This window comes from Callionymus lyra, chromosome 9 (assembly GCF_982586985.1).
Source record: "Callionymus lyra chromosome 9, fCalLyr1.hap1.1, whole genome shotgun sequence".
NCBI lineage: Eukaryota > Metazoa > Chordata > Actinopteri > Syngnathiformes > Callionymidae > Callionymus > Callionymus lyra.
This window is the reverse complement of record NC_141826.1, coordinates 15,221,256-15,243,731: the sequence shown is the minus strand read 5'-3', so window position 1 is coordinate 15,243,731 and position 22,476 is coordinate 15,221,256. Positions and strand designations below refer to the sequence as shown.

Here is a 22,476-nt window from a genome sequence, read left to right as displayed (position 1 = left end):
AAATGTATTATATTTTTAAAAACCTTACGTGAGAAACCTGAGCATTGTTTCACTTCAACGTTAAAGTAACATACTGAAAACACACTTTGAATATTTCACTGTTGTCTGCAGTCATTTATTTGTTATTATACTAATAATATTGTATTTTTAAGTATTTTCCTAGTGTTGTTAAATTGTATTGTTTTTACTTAATATGTTTTTGTGGTCAATATTAAAAAAAAAAAATTATGTTTTGTATGCGTATTGGCCACACATTTTTACATCTGTGAACCCCTAATATATTTTTTATTTTATTTCATTTATTGTTCTAATCTTTTGTCTGAATTCATTTATTAGAGCATCCAAACTTGACCCAAACACTCTTGCCTTTATCCCTCCCATACATAAAAGTTGAGAGTAACTAGTTACTTTTAAAGTAACGAGTAACTTGAAGTAACTCAGTGTTTTTTTTTAAAAGAAGTAACTAGTAATGTAGTTACTATTTTAAATGTCCTTACCAAACACTGATCAGGGCATATATATATATATATATATATATATATATATATATATATATATATATATCTAAAAAACACAATCAAATTAATTACATTCCCAAAATGTATTTTGTTGGTTTGTTTGGTTTTACGTATATAAATTAGTATATAAATGCTTATATATTAATTACTTTTTTGCACTGCCTTAGCTTGAAATGTTGTCAAAAATAGAACTTTTTTTTATACTTAATGGTCCAGATTTACAGGATAAACATTGACCTGGAATTTTATTTTAAAATAAATCAATTTAAAGAAGTCAAACATTCAAGATTCCTGTGTTTACCGCGAAGCAGTAGAAGTAGATGAGGATGAGAGAGGCGGTCATGACCAGGTTGGCGATCAGGGACAGCGGGGCCAGGTACTTCAGGTTGGGCGTGAAGACCAGGAGGATGAAGGCGGGCAGGAAGAAGAGCATGTAGATCCTAGAGTCGAAGCTCGGCACCAAAATGTCCGTCTGGTTCGTGTGGTTGATGTGGCAGTTGAAGGTGGTGGAGTTGGCTTTTTCGACGACCTGGAGAAGGAAGGACAAATGTATCAACTCGTCATCACTTCCTTGATGAATTTTAGACATTTTTAAACCACTTTTTCTGGAGGATTTTGTTTAATTGTTCATTCCTTTTGACTAGGAATGGAGTAAATTCGAAGATGTTGATATAACAGTATAACAAACAAAATATTCCAAAAATATATATAAACAATGATAAAGAATCCAATTGAAGGCGATACAATATATTTGACAAATTTATTTAAAAAAAAATAAAACGTCTTCTGTCCAGATTAAACACGCGTTTATCCACAAACATTAGCAAACAGACACCGCCATCTACTGGTGAATACCTGTATTACTTATTAATTGGTTACAATTGAAAAAACATGTTTCGTTAATAAATACAAAGACATAAATAGTTTGATGCCTTTACAGTGATTTTATTTTTTAATTACTACTTTTTTTTATTTGTGATGTAAAGTTGTACATTTAAAATTCTAAATAAAGGTAAGAATATCAAACAATTTATTCTCTATTCTCCTTTTAAATCCCCTAAACATATTATTTAATCATCTGAAAACTGGTGATTTTATCCGCAAATTGTAGAATAAGTGTAAAAAATGGTTTTAAAACAAATGCTAACTGTTGTTGCTAAGTTGTACTTTAGTAAATCAGACTTGAAAATGTTTTATAGTAGTTGAAAACTATACGACTGTATGTATCTGATGAATATCAATCAAATTTTAAGTAATACAATTAACTACAGATAAAAATTATTGTATGTTCGATTGTAGTTGAAAGTTGTATGATGTACAAAAAACAAAAATATTGTGTAAAACTGTGAAAACATACAACTTAAAACTGATGTAAAGGACAAGACGAGATGAGTAATGTAAATCCTGTTTAACATGTAGTGCTGCCAGATAATATTTACATAATGTTTGTTCATGACTCTGAGTTCAACTTTGCACCCGTAAGTACACAATCGCTGTGGTTGTGAATCTAAAGTCGAGGTTTACAAGCACCTGGCGCTCTTTTCAAAACTGTTTTCACGTGAGTGGCAGCTCCGACGGTTTAGTCATAAACAGGTTTTGCCTTAAATTGACAGAAACTGAAAAAAACGATTCTAGAACATAATGGGTTCAACTTTTAGTTTAGTTTATTTACATTAAAATCATAAATTACCTGCTTGATGTTGTCACTGAGAAACACGATGTAGACGCAGCAGAATCCCAACTGAGTGATGATGAGAAACAGATTGACTGTACGTCTGGAAGATACACAAAAGTGTGTCGTCAACAGCCTCACAGAGTGACAGAATAAAACAAAAACACAGCAACTGTTTATTGTTCTTACTTTCCCCAATGAGAGTGCCGCCTCAGCCATGACACGTTTTCCATCCCATACTGGACCGCCTCGCCGTATGTCAGCGACGGTCTGCTGATCCTGCAGAGGGTAGATATTTAAGAGTCTTAAAACTAGATGAATTAACTAAAACTACTCATTTCACTCTATTGTTATGGGACAAAAAGTCACTTAATAGCAGCATGTTAACAATTAACTTCCTTAATCTTTATTGTGATTTTTAAAAAATGTCAATAACAATAGTCAGTAAGTAAGTAAAGGTTATTTGTAAATAACTTTAACAATCAAAAACAATATACCGCTAAAATACATGCTTTAAAAGGTGAAGACCCACAAGACAAACAGTTAAAGACAAAGTCGAGTGTCAGCAACAGTGATAAAACTCCATGAAGACCAGTGAAGGTTAAAGTACACACGGTTGTCAAAACAACTTTTGTAAAAAAAAAAAGGACAGCTTTGAACGAGCAAACAAACCTCGATGACGTACTTAAGTGAAATCCTGGAACCTCCACCGACTGATCATGTTACAGATAAAGCTCCACTTTAAATACGGTAAAACTCACTTTACACTCAGGTGGTGTGAGCATTCCACAAGAATCCTCATACAGTGGACGGCGATGATTCCCATACAGAATAGACTGACAGGTCCGACCTGGAGAGAAAAATGGAAAATATAATTAGTCTGTTACTTGAAATCTTACGTGGAATAATATAATTTAACTTTTGCTAGTTTTAATACAATTAGTTTAATTACAACACAAATTTTGCGATTTTGTAATTATCATTAATAATCAATATATTTATTACTATATTATTATTATTATTACTATATATACTTAATACATTTGAGATATATGAATCTAGAATTATTATTATTATTATCTATTGTATTATTTTATTGGATCATTTTATTCTATTAATGTAATCTACTAAAGTACATCTTAAAAACAAACAGTTTTAATTTGTGTTCAAACATTTCTTACTTTATTTAATTAATTTTCAGCTAATTAGTTTACAGTCGATCTCGAAAGAAGATTATAGGCGTATGCTCACCGCCAAACAGACACTTAAATTCAGGTGTTTCAGATACAACACAACGCAGCAAAGCAACACACATGAAAATATCTGTTACACACACGTAACCCGATTGTTTATATGCCGCCTTCGAAGCTCCGTAGAATACATTTCTGGTTTAGAAACGCAACTCTCTTAGATATTATGACAACTTTTTTGCCCTCAAACAGTTATAATTTTATCTAAAATAGAATAAGCTTCAGGAAATTGCCCTGTCATTTAGTACGGTTTTATTAATCGAATACAAAATTACATTATTATAACGACAACGTTAAAAAATGGATACAAAACATTTAACAGGATAATTATATACAGTAAATATCAACCAAAAAAAAACTAGATCATGACTTTCTTGTTTCAGAAAAAGCATCATTTGTACAAGAAGTCAACGTTAAATCATGAGCAGAGCAGTTTAATTCAATTTGAATTTAACAGCCGTGCAACAGACAGATATGATCTCCTGTTACTCACCACCAGGCCTGCATTCTTCACAGCCAGAGGGAGAACCAGAAGCCCGGAGCCGATGTTTCCCTTCAACAAGTGGATCAAGGTCTGAAAGAAACTGTTGACATATTCCAAGTTATTTATAAATAAAAATCAACACTGGAAAAAAAAAAGATGTCTCAGATAACTTTAACCAAGAGATACAGAAAGTTTAACTTTTTGTATAAAATATTATAATATTAAATATATACATTTTTTACACGTTTAAAGAAGCTAAAATTGCATCCTTCATTTCATTTTGATTTGTTATACGTACGAGGTCCCCGTCCGTCCTCCTTCTAGCCGCTCATAGTCACGCTGTTGTCTGGTCGGTCCTGGTGATGGGCACAGGGCGTCCATCTCTGAAGGATTGTTATCCGAGAAAAGAGACGCTGCAGGCACAAGAAAAAGTCATTAATTCTACGATCCTGCTTAGCAAACTTTCTTTAATTGCAGCCCTTCTATAACCCTTCAATCCCTTCATGCCACAAAGTCAACTAAGGGCTTTATGTACTTGACATCAACTCCATGTTAGCATAAGACAATAAGCTCACTTCTTAAAAGTGATACAGTACATTTAATCTTGAACCTCCTTAACCCTTTCATGTTCATATTAATGGCTCTTGTTTTTCCTTTAGTTTAGATCTTATTCAAGTCAAATATAGTTAGATACCGATATATGCCAGTCAATGTAATAATAATAATAAATAAATCGACATTTTACAAGTGTTTAACATTTAAATCTCTTCCTGATTCAACTTCTATGTCAGAAACTTCACTGTTGGCTCTTAATGATTCTGCCTTGGTGCTTGGTTCTTGCTTTATTTTGTGTATTATCTCATTTCCTTCTTTTATTATGTACCGACACCACAAACTAAGTCCTATGTTGTATTCACAACAATGTAAAAAAGTTTCTGATTCTAATTCTGAAAGTTAAGCGAGGTTTAATAAGTTAAAAACCTTTTTTTAAAACTACAAAGCGTAAAAAAAGCCACTTTAAAAAGGTTTTAATCACATTCAGTGTGTACATTTTACGGTCAATTAACAATGACTCCAACAGATTGAGAGATAAAATCAAATATGACAAGATGTTAATCTTGTTAATTCAAAATGTCAATTCAAAACAATACTTTTTTAGAACAGGCCTGCTGGCTTTTTCAACAGTCAGAGAACATGTTATGGGGAAATATGTACTTCAGGCAATCGGCTGCAGGTGTTAAACAATGGAATGTGTTAGAAGAGGTATCCAAACAATCTGCAACACTAAGTGTCTTCAAAAAGATAAAAGGAAACTCAACCATAGACCGGTACAAAATGGGACATGATTTATGATAAAGGTCAGACATGGTGTTGAGACGACATGGGAGTATAACAGAAGACATTCTGAACTCAAACAATGAGTTAAACTAGAGAAACCTGTGTCAGTTTGCACGCGGCAGGATGTTACATAATGTGCTTCAACAAGGTTAAGATAAACTGGAGGACTATAAACTGAAACTATTGTGAGAAATGCAAATAATTCAGCCAAGCTGTTAATCGACACACTACGGGTAAACTATTGGTCCACGATAGAGTTACTAAGTTGGTCACTTGGGTTTTGCTGAACCTACATGCCCGGACTGGACCTTCATGTCCGGCTACAACCACTGGATGTTGTATTCTCGATCATGAGGATCGGAATGATCGCCCTGGGATTTGGGATCTTCATGCAATATTGGGAAAAAAACTAAGAAAGTCGCCACTGAGCTGCCCGGCGCGATGGAGGACAACGCAACTACGCTGTGGTCGGGATGCAAGATGACCTAACCCAAGCCTTGGAGCGTAAGGCAAAGTTAAGCGCGAAGGAAGCTGCAGAAGATTTGGATTCAGATGAATAATAGAATACGGGATAAAAGGGCTCTCACAACCATCCCAACAGATAATAAAAGTACACTGGACTTTTTTTGCTCGCTGCCAATTGGATCACCTGGTGACATGTCAGGCTACACGATGAGACTGATGTCGCCTACGGTTGTAACATGTTATGTCAAATAAATCATATTTTGTATGACAAAATGTAACAAGCGAAAGAAAAGATTTCATTCCGTGAGAAATGGGGGCGGGACTAGATACGCTTTTCGCTTCTCCATTTATCCCTTTCGGACATGTATTATGTGAACAAAGATGAAATGATGTTTTTAACTGACTTGCCCAAAATTAACAAATAAATAAATCCACTGCATTATCTAGACACCATTATAGAGCTATTGGCTACATTGCAGAATCCCCCTCAAATGAACATGAGAACTAAAATTAAAGTTCATTAGCAGCCGCACTAAGGATCCTGAGGTTAATGTGACGCCACAGATGCAGCGTCTGAACTTACACTTCTGCCTTTTATATTTCACGTTTGCTGATAAACCTTCAGCTTAAAAACGGAAGATGTTCCTGCTGGACTTCCTCATTTGATACTTTGGTTGGCTGACGTGGACACTTTTTTTTTTTTTTAAATATGTTTAATAGCCAACATGACGTTTGTCTTAGGTGTGGGTTTACAACCAGCGACACTAAAATAATGTTTGGTGTCAGCATGTTTAAATATGCTACGCTTAAACACGCACACGAGACCGTTCGAGCGGTACGATGCAAGTCGAGCTCAAATAAAACCTACATTATTGGATGTTGGTTTAAAAACCGCAGATGGCACACAGGGTTGAAAGAAACTCCACAGAATAAATGTTGGCTCGCTGATGTCGCACGAAACACGGTTGCTTCACTGAGCGATAGGTTACTTGCACTACCTCTTTCTACGAACTACTGGGGTTATCACACGGTTACCCAAGGTTTTTCGTCACTGGATGGAATCTGTCGTCAAGGCGTGAAATACAAACCGACCGATCGCAGAGAAAATCTTTGTATATATTAAAATAATCTTGAAGAAAATTCTTCAAGTTATAAAAACTGATGTTGAAGAGAGTCTGTGGAACCGAATAGAAACAAATACGTTTTGACTCACATGTAAACAAGGATCATCAATCCAATTCCAAACAGATGAAAAAGCAACTTCTGGCTTCTTTTAATCCTTGGCAAACCCTCCAGACAATCGTCTGACGAATATGAGCTGCTCGATAGAACCAACGTCTTATGACCACTGTTATGGCAAGCAAACACTGGGAGCTTTTTATTGACCCACAAGATTAGCAAGTTTGAATTTGTCTTTCTTGTTCCGTAGATAGCATGGCTTGAATATTGGAAGGAACGTTGATACATGGGTTTTTACAGAGAAAGGGTTTTTATCTTGACAAAGTCTCCAGACACGTCCATGCATGTCGAAATGTTGCCGATAATAAAGTCTTCTTATTCATCTATTATTGTCTTGTTATATTAATCCACCGCTAAAGCTAATTCAATTCATACTTGTTCTAAGACTTTTTTTTCCACATACTTTTTAATATTATCAATAATTTCGTTATTTATTCTTCCTAATATTCATCTTTATTAAAGAACATATTTTTTGTTAATTGTATGCAACATGTTCCAGGATGTATCACCAAGAAAAAACAAACATATATATATATATATATATAGTAAACACAAACATCAGTTATATTAAAGAAGATGTTTTTTTAGTTAGATCCAAAGTTTCCTGGTAAAGAAGAAACATTAATAAAGAATTAATAAAGATATAGTTATGTTCGCCAGAAAAGAGTACAAACATATTTTTAAAGATGAAATGTCAATAACTTTTCCATGACTTGTTGCCGAGAGAAACCCAATTATTAAACTTCAAACTCAACTTAGTGAATACAAGGTATTTATAGTAAATTACATCTATCTTTACTTAGATAAAAATGATCTTGTTTGTTTTAGAATTAAAACAAAACATGCTCGTTTTCTGCTTTAAACCGTACATCGAGAGAGTAAAGTCACCCTTCCTGCACTCTCTTCTTCACCTCATGAAAAACCACCCACAATTTTAAGGTGGATCTTGGAAGAAGACTGACATTTTCAGGGGAAAGCAAAACAAATATAGTATGTTTTTGTGAAAGGTATTCTTGACCGTGTATGAAACAACTTCAAGTACACAGTTCTGACCTTTACATCTTCAAAATGTAAAATATTGACCCAACTCCTCTTCATCAATACACCTTCCGCAAAGTCCCATTTAAGTAGTTAGTACATTTGTTACGCAACGATTTAAGGTGACCTCCCATCAAACAAACATCCATGCAAGCTGCTTTGACAGTGTCTACAGTGGGATTATATCAATCCGTGTCTTTGACCTGGTTTCACGATATAATCAAACAAAGACGGTCTGTACCTTCGCCGCGAACATCGACGTCTTGACTTGAACTCATCATCTTGGTGGTTTTGTGGAAAAGTCGTCTTCCAGGGCAGCAGTAACTAGTGACGAGTGGAGAAGTCCAACATCGAACGTTTCCTGGTGAGGAAGAAGAAACATTCATTGAGATTAAATAAAGACCTCTAATGTTTGGCAGAAAATAAATACATATTTTCAAAGATAAAATGTCAATAACTTTTCCTGGAAAAACACAACTATTCAACTTTCTGTTTGAGTGACGTGGAAAATGTTTGTTTTTTTAATCACTTTATTTTTATTTACTTATTATTCATGTAATGTACGACAATATCATTTTCTTGACAGACAAATTATATTTCTATTCATTAATTTAAATCGATTTTTATTTTGCTACTGCTTTGAAAAGTCTTGAAAAACAAAATTAAAATCAATCAATCTCTACTTTTTTAATTATGTTTTGATCGTTTGGAAAGAGGCCCCTGGAAGAAATCTGTCTAATTCCTAATTAAAATTATTTTAAATCAAAATAATTTTTCCAACTAAACATGACTCACATAATAAACAAGTCTATGACTTCACTTATTCTAGGAGTCCATTTTCAAATTGTTCTGGTTACATAAGACTCTAAGGATATTTTCCACAAAATAATACATGTACAACAATATTTAAGTACTTACTTTAATGCAGTATAAACACGTCATTAATGCCTGTTATTTAGTAGTAGCTGAACCAAAGGGCAAATAAAAGCGAAGGCATTAAGTGAACAAAAACAAATATTTATTCAATTTGGAGGACTAAAGATAAGATAATATCATCCAAGAAACATCTCATTTGACAAGACAATAGTTGAATTGTTCAATAAAATAATAGATAAGATAAAGAAAGGAATCCTGTAGCAGATTGTCTGCTCACAAGGCAACAACACTGACTGTGGAGTAGGAAGTTGTGGGTTCAATTTCTCAGTGCCACATGCTGATCTATTGTAAATTGTGATAGAAGAGTCAACGAAATGTTGAACAGACCTGGAAGGAAAAGCCTTGATCAGCATTTGGTTTAGTGAACAAGCAAAAACTGAATGTGGACTTGACACGTCTTACTTTAAAGGTATGTGGAGGCCAAAGTGTCGTAATTCTGAGCGACTCAGCAAGTTTCACAGTGCAGTGTTGAACTCAAGCAGAGTCGCATGGAACACACTACCCAGTGTGGTTTCTATTTCATCCATGTACAGTATCTATGTATTTGCACCTTTGTACTGCAGACTGATTGCATGTCGGGATTATACTCACAGATTGACCTTCAGAGTGAAAGAAAGTAAAATTGAAGTTGTATGAACTAAAAAAACAACAAACTAAGTGCATTAAAAAAGCAGAATCAACAAGAGCTCTGGACTGGTTCCAACAAGACGTTTGTGTGTTTGCATCTACGTATATTTTCCTGTATGCAGATGATGACGTCCTTTATGTGTGCGACGCCTACTTTAAAAGAACATTTTTTAATTAATCATGTTGGTTTTTTATGTAAATACAATTATTATTATTATTATTATAGTTGCTGTTGTTGTTGTGATCATTAACCTTCACTTTTTATGATTATAAATTGACGTTTTTATCAACCAAACACTTTGGTTTGTATATCATTTATGTACTGTAAGTATCATTGTACCGAGGACCGGTTTAATGTCAGCATTATATAGACAGACCCATTTTCAGAGTTGAAAAAAAAAGGAAAATTTTAATGGCGAGACCAGTAAAAAAAAAAACGGAATCAAGTGTACAAAAAAAAAACCTGCTGAATCAGCGACTGGTTACAACACTGGTCTAGAAAGGCGCTTTACAAATAACCGTTACTTACTGACTCACTTACAACAAGATCTTTGCGTATTTGCATCCATGTTTATTTGACTCTATGCCGACAATTATGCGTGTGTCCTTGCTGTTACAGACTATATGCCAATGTAAATAAGTAAGTAATTTGTATTTACGTAGCGCTTTTCCAGACCTGGCTCACAAAGCGCTTAAACAATCAAAACCATACTTAATGAAATATAAACTTAAAAGGTCAAGATAACATCGAGAAACAACACAGTAGTTCCAGAAAAATCAAGGAAAAGCCTGCACAAATAAAAATGTCTTAAGATGTTTCTTGAAGGAGTGAGAACGTTTGTGTGAAAACAGGGGATATTTTGAAACAAAAAGACTATTTGTTTTACTAGTTAACAGGTTTATTCTTTGGGGTCAACTTGATAAAAAAAAACAAGCGTGTTGGACTAGTTCTTTGAATATACTGTATATGTTTGAGTGTGTGTGCATATAAATGTATACTTTCATTTTTACAGCGGCAAAAACGTTATTTCCCTTCTTCTGATGGACATTTTCTTCTTTCATAATTATGCCATTTTATATCATGTTTTTCAATGTAAAACAATGTATGACTCCTAATGTCAAAGGTGCTATATCAATACAATAGTAAGTATCATCATTTGCCTTCACTTATTGATCATAAAACGAGGTTTTTTGTCAAGCAACTCATGAGGAAGATGAACAGTATTTCTCAGGTGTCATCATCATCATCATCATCATCATCCAGGAGTTGGACTTTGACAGTGAAGCTCATGACGCACATATATATATTTATATATACAGACTCTGAGATAACACATAATCCAATTATTTTTAAACCAATGTTTACTCAGTCTGGGGTGTGTGTGTGTGTGTGTTTCTCACACACTTCAATGTCAGGGATGAGACGAGCAGAACCGATGTGATCGGAACCATGGAGTAATAAGGTTGTTTAGCGGTTAGCTTTCTAGAAACACACACGTCTGCGACTGAAATAGCACGAAAAAGGCCAGCGCTCAAAATAACAGTTAGGGGATTAAAAACCGGTCGAAAAGATAAACACACACGAGTTTAAACCACCTGCGTGTGTGACGTTAACACATTTTAAATCGAGTTAAAAAGTGTGAAATCTACGAATCGTGTTAGCAAGTGTTAGCCGCCAATGACCGGATGCGGATCGGAACGTACCTCCGGGACGACAAGGGGAAAATAGAAAACCTGCGGATCCGTTCCAGGGTTTTTAAGGGCTTCTGAGAAGGACTAACATCGCCGTAGACGTCGTGTTTTCCATGGCGTCCTCGTCGTCGTTGCAGTGGGATGACAACAACAGCACCGCCCGAGCGCCGGAGCAGGATCGGTTCGGCTGGCTTCGTGTCTCTGCCGAGCTCGCCAGCGGTGAGGTCACGTGACACTTGACGGAGGGAGCGAGTCCGGAACGTCGTTTGATTTGTTGTCATAGTGACAGATGATAGTCGTAAAATATGTGGGATATTACTTACGATATTTATTATTTATTTTTAAACGCGTTGATGGTATTTCTTTACTCGCAATTTAGTTTGAATTAAATCATGTATAGAGGGTTCAATATAATAATAAATAAAACTCTTTCCACATGTTAAACTAGATTACAATGCGCATTTTAATTCATCACCATTCAGTATTTATTCTATTTATTTATTTTTGTTATTTTTCATTTCCGTGTTGTTGTCGTTTTTGTAAACTTTATTTTGAAATGAAACGGAAACTTGTCCATGTGCGGAGCTTATTTTTTCTTGTCACAGGTCATAAAGATCTCTAAATACATTTCTTAAAACGTGTAATTGTATTTAAAATTCATTTAATTTACCTATTTTACCATAAAATCCATTCAATATGAAGATTGTTGACTTGATTTTAAATAACAATAATACTATTTATGACGCTTTTATTGTTTTTAAACTATTTAATGTGTTTATTTTACCATATAACTGCAGTCTGTGTTTTTTTATTCTATAAATTCAATTGTTTATCCATTAAAACATATTTTGTATCGCTTGCTCTAACCGGAAATTATCTAACTCCTGGTATCTTTACATCCGTGGCCAACCGGTTCGGCTAGTCCCTTTTTTACGCCATTTGCATCATTTTAATTGAATTGCAGTTCAGAGTCCATTGCTTGTGATTTATTATTCGCACAAAACCTTCTGGAACATGGCGGTGAGTTGCAAAAACCTGCGCTTTCTATATGTATTTGTGTGTTTCCTGAGCACGCAGTTTAGTTTAGCTAATGTTATCGTCAAGTTGCTAGCCTGTTAAAAAGAGTTAGCATTGTTTATAGGTTGTTGGTTCAAATCCTCTTTAGTTTTGAGTACGTCGTGCTTTTGGGGCGTTTATTTTGAGCTTTGATTTGTTGGTAGATCGATATTGTTTAAAAAAATATTTAAAAAAAAAGAGTGTAAAAATCAAAGCAATACATTTAATCGTGATTTAAAAAGTTTGATGTATTTTTAAAGTGTTGTTTTTCCTGTTAAAAGAAACACGAATTTTGGGTCGCGATGACGTGTGAAGGCTGTTCAGGAGCAGTCACGAGAGTCCTGAACAAACTGGGAGGTGAGTAGGTTCTTGTAACATACTTGAAACTCAGACCTGTTCACGTATGTATCTGGTGTGTTGTGTGACGTCACCTCGGGGTTTAGGGTCTGCCATGCAACGTGGTCACTTCCTCATCCAAAGATCCATCTTGAGAACATTCCTCTCAGCTCGGAAATCTTTAAACCTAAATCCAAGATGTATTAACTAAAATATCTAATGCTTTAATTCCTCAAACAAATCCATATGATGTTGTTAAGCTAGTTTAATATTACAGGGTTTAGAAATGACCTTTTGCTCAAGCTTCCATATGACCTGGAACATTCCTACCCTCTGAACATTCCATTGTTCTTCCTTGCTAGTCTAGCTCTAGCTGTTTCTTAACTCAATAGTTCGTCTGGCCACAAAGAAAGTGAAGATAGTGTGATCACATGACGGATAAATCACAGTCGTCCACTTGCTCACCTGATAAAGTTAATCCTCTCCACGAGATTTCACTGGTTAAATAGTCACAATTGTCTCAGTAGAAGAAAGTGCATCTGCATCTGAAGGTGAAACTGCATCAGTTCATCAGATTGTATACAAACGTTCGCTTTAGAATTTAACTGCAGCCACAAACAAACTGTGAGGGAATTTCCTGAGTAAAGTTCTCGTACTCAGATGTGAAGTTCGAGATCGACCTTCCCAATAAACTGGTGTGGATCGAGTCCGACAGAAGTTCGGACGAGCTCATGGAGACGCTCAAGAAGTGTGGAAAGGAGGTCAAGTACAACGGAACCAAGTGAAGGGAGAGAAGAAGCGAAAGCTGATGTGTAGGTTTGTATCTTATTATGTTTTAAATAACAGTTTGTGATGACATTTGGACGTCAGAATCTGAAACTTTTATTGCCAACTAAATACTTTTCATGGTGATGACTTAGGCGGTATAAGATACAGGGCTAACGATAAATTATATTGCAATACTACAGGAACAAGAATATATTTGTTCTTTTGTCTGAGTACTTGACTATAGTCTTGAATAATTTACAGACCACATGACTCTTAAGTTGTAACTGCTTTAATTTGTTTTGAAACCAAAATTTGTCCAAACATCGGCTTTAAAAGCTGCTGGAGTCGACTGTATCCTCTCGTCCTTAGTCATGGCCGGGATTAGTTGCATAGGACAGGCCGAAAGTTACATTAGAACAATGAACAGCGTTAATATTTGCATCTATATCTATATCATAAAAAAAAAGAAAAAAAGTCAAATATAAATGCAGTATGATTGAAAATTATATTGTGATATATCTATATTTTCCAACCCTCCTAGTGATTATGGTTTGGAATAAAAATAATGAATGAAATAAATATCACAATTTGCAATAAAATGTTGGAATACTGACATTCAAGCAAAAAATATTGTAAAACGACACTTTTACTGGGACGTTAAAAAGGGGTTGACAGTTTTATCTCTTTCTTTATCATCTAATTAAATGTGTCTCATAGTGGGCGATTGAGTATATTTGAATGTTTGTTATTTTTCTTCCAGAATAACCACCACCTGCTGCTGTGTCAAATGAAGAATCATTGTAGGAAATTAAAAACCACACCTGCCTGGAACAGACTCGACCGCTGATAAACGCTCACACGCACATGTTAAAATCGACAATTATCTGGGCACCATGTCTATCCTGAGTCATTGCTCACGTTCTTCTGCCATTGCTCTTCTCCTATACCTAATGCAAGTAATCTCAAGTTTCTTATTCAATCTATTGATTGTTGCCATACATTCCCCTTTAATCAGGTGAAAAGATGTTCAGTAACTATCTACTGATTATTAACTATCTAAACCCCCGTCCCTCGTCCCCCTCTTCTCTGGGACCATCAGCCATACTTCTTAATTGGTATGTCCATAGCTGTCTTTGACTAATCATAAAATGTATGGATAGATATGGAGTTTACTGTCAGTGTTGCCACTTAATAAACACTTCTTCCATTGAAATTTGTTGTTTTTTTTCTTCTACAAAACGTAATTGAAAGTAGGAACGATGAAGAAACCTGACCTGGATGTGAAATGGAAAAGGATCATGTCATTTGTTGCTCATTAACAATATATATATATATATATATATATATATAACTCTGTACTTTGTTCTTATTTTTATTTTTTATTAATTATCGTCTGGATTGCTGTGTATTGCTATTGGATAAACAATTTCCTGAAGGAGACCTCCTGACAGATCAATAAAGTTCTATCCATCTATATATTTATATATATATATTTTTTTATGTTATTCTGGTCATTATTCGTTTTTTATTTCAAATGGTTCTTACTGATAAATACGTGTTTAACGCAGCTACAAAGGCATTACTTCATCAATTATCTTTTTTTTATTTAAATAATGCAACTGCCGCTAGAGGTCGCTCTTTGATTCGTTTTTGTTTTTTGTACCCTGTCCAGGGAAGAACCTTCTAGAATCTATAATACAAATAATTGAAGGCTTCAAAACATCCGAATTAGTCAACTTTTTCATACTTTTTACTCAAATGATGGTTGACTAGTTACCAAATAAATACATTATATCATATTAATGCAACTTGAAATTCCACTTGGGAGTTTTATTTGTATAACTGAATTATATTTGAGGTCATAGAGAATAACAAAAAGGCTAATGGCTACATTCTTAAAAGAGATTTCTTTAAACAATCGACTCAGGAAAAGCAGTGGTTCTAATCCCAGACGACTGAGCTTCTATCTATGAGAAGCCAGATTCAATACACAAAACCATATTTCTTGGATGATGTGATTGTCCTTTAGCTCAGCTCTTTCTTCCCTGTGTCCTGATGAGTCAAGGATGCCTCACATACTTCCCTCACTTTTGAGCAAGATCTAAAAGTCTGGAACATTTTACTGAGGACTTCTGGTAAAATGGAAATGTTGTACAGTAGGGTTGTGTATTGGCAAAAATCTGGAAACACGATATATCTCACGATACAGGGGCAAAGATGCAATATATTGGCATTTATTTTGATACTGTAGGAACAAGTATACATTTGTAGTATTGTCGAGTACTTGACTCTGGTGTTGCAGAATCTACAGACCACATGACTCATGAAGTTGTAACTGCTTTCATTTGTTTTAAAACCAAAATGTGTCAAAACATCAGTTTTAAAAGCTCCACTGTATCCTCTCGTCCTTAGTCATGTGCCAAAATCTTACAGGATTTAATAAGTTCCTTTAGCTGCCAAGGAATTGGCAACTATTTAACAAAAAACCAAACACGTATAACAAGATGTTTAACAATAAAATAGGATTTCAAGCCAAAAAAATAAACCATTTTTTCCCCAAATTTTCTTTTAGAAAAGAACATGTTCTGATATCGATACCGTATCTTAAATATCATAATATATCACCGTATCAATGTTATCTAACATCTAGGATATAGTTTTTTCTGAAAAAAAAAATACTTGTGATTGTTAAGCACGCATTTCCCTATATGATGTGTTAATACTAATAAACAATATACATTTCTAACAGTTGATGTGTAAATGTTTGAAGCAGGACGTGCCAGACGGAGAAGATTCAACTGACCCTCGCTTCGGCCCCTTCAGGCCTCACTAGCGTCTGAGTCGAACAGAGGCTCTTTGTGCTGAACCTGCAGCGATAACACAGAAAACTGGACTGGACCTCTTTTCCCTTACCGTGATCCAAACGTTGTCAGTATATATATATATATATATATATATATATCTAACGTCTTCGAGAATCAGATCAGCATTTCCGTCTCTCAGTGCCGACGAACAGCTGCTGTCAAACACAGTCTCGTGCTCCAAAACAAATACTTCAAGGAGGAAAAAGCAAGTGGTTAAAAGAGTGAAAATTACACTTCACTGGTGTATTGTGTTTGTCTGATCTGTCATTTAGTTCTGGCTTTTATATTCAACAAAGCCATAATTCTTATTGTTAAAGTGTTCCGGCAGCAGTCGGGTCAACCACAAGGATTGTTTTAGGTTTTTTTTTTCGTTGTTGTTGGTTGGTGATCATCAAGTCTTTTTCTTCCGCTACATGAGATTTCATGTTATAATCTTGACCAGATTAGGCAGGAATGAGAGAAACTTCCCAGAGATAATAGGAATAAACAGTGCGTGGATGCCTGAGATGTTTCTACGGCTTTTCTTCTGCGGTTTACGCACTAGTGCCAGACCAGGCTTCTGAAGATCATCAGAAACATTATTTTATTTGTCTTTTAAAGCGGCAATATTTTGACATTTTCATGTTATCTCTCATGATTGTTTGGGCAGTCAAGACTGTGAAGTTGGTTTCTCTATTTAAGGAAGCTCTTAACTATTCAACTATTCTTTGGCATCCACGTTACCACCGAACTGCTTTAAAGCAGTGGGTCAGATACCATTGTTATGTATTGCTGAGGGTACTTTTTGGGGTTACCAGGAAAGTAAATCGACCCTACAAGAACCCTTTTCTCGATATACAAGAATACAAGATGGTATGTGGCAACGGCACAACAGAGATTCCAAGACATAAAAGACTATCAAAAACTCTATATACTTCCTGCAACCATTAAATGTACTTATAAAGTCACCTTTTTAACCGAAAACAAAGATTATCTATTGAAGTTTGAATCCGGCCCAGAGTCCACCCGACAACAACCTAATGTGAACCCTTTTTTTTTTCTTTTTTTTTCTTGGAAGTTCATGTCTGGACTGTAGATCGTGACATTTAACAGTTGGCTGACATTTTGGAGCATTGCTCAAGACGAGTCAAGAATCCAGGTTTGCCTCCGAGCGGCTTCAGGGAGAAGAATTGTTGACACGGCAGCATCAGAGCGTGTGGAGACAGGTCTCAACCCTGAGCAGAAATGTCTCCTTGGAACGCTCTTTTACCAAACCCCATTTAAAAAAAAGATTTAAGAAATAGTTTGATTTGAATGAAATATTTATAATCCTGGGCCCCCTTTTCATATGTCTTTATGAAGGAAACATCAAGGGTTATTAACACATCCTCACTTTCTGATGATATCATATGTCCCTATAAATACAGTATTTAATTGAAAATAATTTTAGGTTACTCTGTTTTAAGTCTCTTTACACCTTCAAATTATAATGATCGTGCTGTGTAGCTGCCACTGAACCGCCTCTGGTCGTCCTTCTGAAGTTCCTCACGTTTGCGTGCAGCCAAAAATAATCAAAAACAGCGTGTGTGAGAGTTTATTGACAGTACAGTATGTACACTCCGCTTCCACTGCTGACCTCTGCAGCTTCATTTTCCTTTCATCTCCTTCATCCGTTTTCGTTCTAACTTTTATTGGAAGGGAAAATGCGATATTAAAGTCTGCCGGCCAGGAACACAGGAAAGAAAGATATGTTCTCAATTCCTGTGATATTACAAGGTAATACCTGATAAAACATTCTTAAGGTTTTTTTTACACAAAGAGTAAAACTCATATTTTGTTGGAAAAGTCTTTCGTATCAGGGAGTAGCATGACTTTATGTACACATGGATGGATGGATGGATGGATGGATGGATGGATGGATGGATGGATAGGATGGATGGATGGATGGATGGAATGGAATGGAATGGAATGGAATGGAATGGATGGATGGATGGATGGATGGAAAGGATGGATGGATGCATGGATGCATGGATGGAATGGAATGGAATGGAATGGAATGGAATGGAATGGATGGATGGATGGATGGAAGGGATGGATGGATGGATGGATGGATGCAGAGATGGATGGATGGATGGATGGATGGATGGATGGATGGATGGATGGATGGATGGATGGATGGATGGATGGATGGATGGATGGATGGATGGATGGATGGATGGATGGATGGATGGATGGATGGATGGATGGATGGATGGATGGATGGATGTGTTTGGGTTTATAAACATTTAAATGCTGGTTAAACCAGGTCAAAAACCTGAGCGACTCGGGTCTACTTTATGCAACAGTGAGGTCACATTCCATGAGTCCAACTCACTTCCTGTTTTTTGAGTTGGCTTATCCCTTGTGTTAGCTCTGGGTCAAGGTGACCCAGAGGCCTGAAAACAAATGTATTTTAAGGGTATCCCTTGTGTTGTCTTTGGTTCAAGGAGAACGACCTCAACCACTGCATATGTATTTCTGGAAGCCAGGGAGGTCGCTCATCTTGACCCAGATACAACACAAGGGATACCTCAAACACATTTGTTTTCGGGTGTTTTCCCTGAGATAATAAAAGGGTTAAAAAGGGTTCGACAACCGCCTCAATCCAGATTGTTTTGCTAGTATTCTAGAAGCTAAACCACTAAAGCCAAGTGTCCAGACTCTCTTGACGTCCAAGTAAAGGAAATCTCGCCAGCGTGGAGACAGATTCTGGACTGGATTCCCAGCGGTGGGTTTCTCTTCGGTACGTTTCGGCGTAATTACAGCATCTACCCCGTCATTACGCTTGTGTGGCGGCTCAGAGCACCACGTTAAATAATAGACTCGACTCACACAAGGATCTTCATTGTGCTCTGGCAGAGGATTTGGACTCTGAGATGACGTGTTGAAATTGGAAGAGTTTATTTTCGCGTTTTAGTAAATTGTATTATAATAGTTGGTTTGGTTCTGCGTCAAGGTCAGTTTAGCTTATTTTATATATCTATTTTATTAATATTTAAAGCTACTTTTTGTGCTTCTTTCTATTACAATTGTTTGTCAAATGACACTAAAGATAAAACAGGTTTCTCTTGGATGGCTTTTGCAATATATTATTTATATTTATCACTTAATATTAATTGAATTAATGTCATTTTTGTTTATAGGTTATTCTGTATTTTTAACTTTTAATACAATACAATTTAAATGTATTGGGCTACCAAATGTTTTTCCTGATTTTTAAAATATTTTTCTTTTATTATTTATTTTATCCACAGAGTTGAATTTCACCTCTGTTTTTCTCCTCTAAATATAATTTTTCAACTGAGTTATGTAATTTCCTATCAACCCTTATTTAGACGTTTTTCCCTTCGTCAGTATTTTCGGAGAGTTTGTTTGTCCAGGAGAGAAGGGAGAAGACGAGAAGGAGGCGTGCGACCGAAGGCTCAACATCTCCGGCATAAAGGGTTCAGTGTGTCTCGTGGTCGGCAGCAATAATTCGGGAGCTGTGGCGACTTTACAGAGGAAACGGTGGTTAAAAAGAAGCTTTTGATGTTCCGACACCGAGGGTCGACCTCCGTCTGGCTCAGTTCTGCTGAGGTGGACTTGCTCTACAGGTGGGACTGAAGTGACTGCAGTGAAACATTATGACCACCAGTGCTTGTAAACAATCTATGAAGCCTTCAGTTACCATTGGGTCTTTGTTTCTTACTTACATTTTTACATTGTTTGTTTTCCTTTCTATCCTTCTTCTCTCCTTAACCTCTCTTATTTCTTTAAATCCTTCTGCCAATTCATTAATGTGTTCCTTCCATATTCCCTTTCTCCTTTGCAACAATTGCATTCCTTCTTTCTTACTTAACCTTCTCACTCGTAAATCCATCAATCCTTTCTGGCTCTCTCACCTTCTACCCTTTCTTTTTTAATATGCATTTGTGTCTTCTCGCCTGGACGATTGCAACAGTTTGTTTTCTTGTCTTCACAAGAAGGAGCTGTCTTGCCTGCAGATACAGAACTCTGCAGCGGGAATTCTGACCTGCTCTAGTAGAAGAACTCACATTTCTCCGATCCTTAAATCTCTTCACTGGCTGCCAGTTTCTTTCAGGATCAACTTTAAAATTCTGGTTCTTACTTTCAGATCTATTCATGGTCAGGCTCCTCCTTACATCACTGATCTGATCCAGCCTTACACCCCAGCTTGGGCTCTGAGGTCTGTGGATCAGAATCTGCTGATGGTTCCTCGCACACGGTTCAGGACCAGAGGAGAGAAATTCCAGGCTGTTGCTCCTAAGCTTTGGAACGACCTTCTCTGTGTTTGATGGATCTACTGACTCCTTCGGTGTTGCCTTGACCTTTAAAGTATATATTTTATTGAGTATTGTTTTGATTGTTTAAGCGCTTTGTGACCTTGTTCTGGAAAAGCGCTCTATAAATCTAAATTACTTACTTACTTACTTACTATTCTTCCCAATTTCCTTATTGTACCTTTCCAACATTCTGATACTTGTCTTCGTTATCCTGCTTCCCCGATAGCAGTCTGCTGTATCACTTTTCTTGTATCTTTGCTTCATTCCACGATTCTTCCTTTCTTCTTAGCGTTTATGTTTTCTGCCTTCTTTTGTCCTTCACTTTGCTTCCTACTTTTTTGAATCCATTTCCTTTTCACCCTTATCTAGAAAAAGTACACATTCTTGCCTTGATAAAAACTTGGTAATGGTGGATAAAAAGACTGAATTGGCAAACGAAAAATGGATAGAAGTAAGGAGTGAGTCTGTGAAAGGAAGATCCAGCGAGAAGAAGAAGAAAATACCAAAAAACAAATGAAAAGAACAGAAGAGCAACTGAATGAATGGGAAAAAAAACGAAGGAATCAAGAACCAGAGGAAGAAATCAATGAACGAAGCAAATTATCAAGAAGGAAGGAAGATGTGAAGGGAAAAAAAATAGTATAGTATGGAAGAAGAATAGAATGAAGAAACAAACAATGGAGGACAAAAATAAAAGATGACCAAAAGGAATAAGTGAAAGAAAGAAATAACACATAAAGGAAGGAGATAACAAAGGAATAAAATACTTTCAGAAAACAGAAGATAAACAGAATAAACCAAAAAATAAAAGACATATTTATTTTTCATATTTTATTTGATAGAATAAAGGGATAGAGAGGAAGGAGTGGATAATAATACAAATGAACAAAGATAACAAGCCAACAAAGGAAGCCCATTTTTTTACACCAGAATATAAATGATCTCCCCAAAACTACAGTATTCTATGTCATCCATCTTGGATCCTTGTAGAACGTGAAGAACATTTTAACCTTCCAAATCATCATCCTCATCATCATCTTTCCCATTATATCAAAGCGAGCTCAAACCTGCAGAACCCAAGACAATCATTTAGAACCACCTGGGCTATAATCCCTGATGTGGGTGAGGTCCTGTTGCCACGTCTGCATGGAGAGAGAAGCGTGAGGAGCAGAAGGTGTGGCAGGAGAGATGGTGACGACAGGTGAGGTGGTGAAACAGAAGTAAGGTTGAAGAGAAGACGAGAAAAAAGGAAGTTAAAGTTGAATGTTTGATGACACATGGCAGGAGAAAAAGCTGGCGAGAAAAAATACATTTAGGAGATAAATTATAGGAAGGAGGTGAAAAAATAATCATAGTCATCATCTGTGGGAGTCCAAAGTGGGAAAATGCCACGTGTCGTTTTCATCCCTCTTTCCTCCCCTGCGATGATCCAGCTGCTCCTCACATCAGCCTCCACTGACGGACAATCGTTTTTTCCCAGAAAGATGCTGTGAAATGTTTGTGACTAAGTGGATGATAATGCAGCTGAATCTCCACAGGGAGTCAGTTTCCACACGAGTCACTTTTACCGATCCATCCTTTATTTCTACTCCTCCATCACCCTCTTTCCCTTCTTATTACCTTTATTTTTCCACCATTCTACAACTTTTAAACATCCTCCTTCCCTTCCTTGTCTGAACTCTTGTTTCAGCTACAGAAAATCCCCCCCATTTTTAATCTTTATTTTTGTTCAACTTTTTTTTTTCGTTTACTCACATTTTTCATATTTAAAAAACATCTTCCTCCCAAACTGATGTGGTGGGACACAGCAGAGCCACAGCTGGCCCGGCCCACCTCAAGCTCGGGGCCGGTGGGAGGGTGTAATGGAAGGGTTGAGAAGAAAAAAAAAAGGA

The 22,476-nt window shown here is 36.1% G+C and overlaps 2 protein-coding genes across 3 annotated transcripts in view; one reads left to right on the top strand and one right to left on the bottom strand.

The window, feature by feature from the left end:
• slc36a1 (solute carrier family 36 member 1) overlaps positions 1-11,472 on the bottom strand; it is a 42,992-nt gene extending 31,520 nt beyond the window's left edge. Inside the window, exons 1-8 of the mRNA XM_087799702.1 lie at positions 11,272-11,472; positions 8,246-8,365; positions 4,223-4,337; positions 3,934-4,024; positions 2,952-3,040; positions 2,380-2,469; positions 2,209-2,293; positions 820-1,047 (exon numbers count right to left, since the gene is read on the bottom strand). Of these exons, the coding sequence (XP_087655828.1) occupies positions 820-1,047; positions 2,209-2,293; positions 2,380-2,469; positions 2,952-3,040; positions 3,934-4,024; positions 4,223-4,337; positions 8,246-8,285 (738 nt within the window). The 5' untranslated portion in view covers positions 8,286-8,365; positions 11,272-11,472. The remainder of the gene's footprint in view (positions 1-819; positions 1,048-2,208; positions 2,294-2,379; positions 2,470-2,951; positions 3,041-3,933; positions 4,025-4,222; positions 4,338-8,245; positions 8,366-11,271) is intronic.
• Positions 11,473-12,151: 679 nt separating this feature from the next.
• On the top strand, positions 12,152-14,632 carry atox1 (antioxidant 1 copper chaperone). 2 transcript variants are annotated; one of them, XM_087799707.1, is made up of 4 exons: positions 12,152-12,279; positions 12,597-12,672; positions 13,312-13,463; positions 14,180-14,632. In XM_087799707.1, the coding sequence occupies exons 1-3, from the start codon at positions 12,274-12,276 to the stop codon at positions 13,434-13,436; spliced, it is 207 nt and encodes a 68-aa protein (XP_087655833.1). In that variant the 5' UTR covers positions 12,152-12,273; the 3' UTR covers positions 13,437-13,463; positions 14,180-14,632. The 2 variants fall into 2 exon arrangements, with proteins under 2 accessions (XP_087655833.1, XP_087655832.1); XM_087799706.1 differs by having other exon boundaries at positions 13,312-13,467.
• The last annotated feature ends 7,844 nt before the right edge of the window (positions 14,633-22,476 follow it).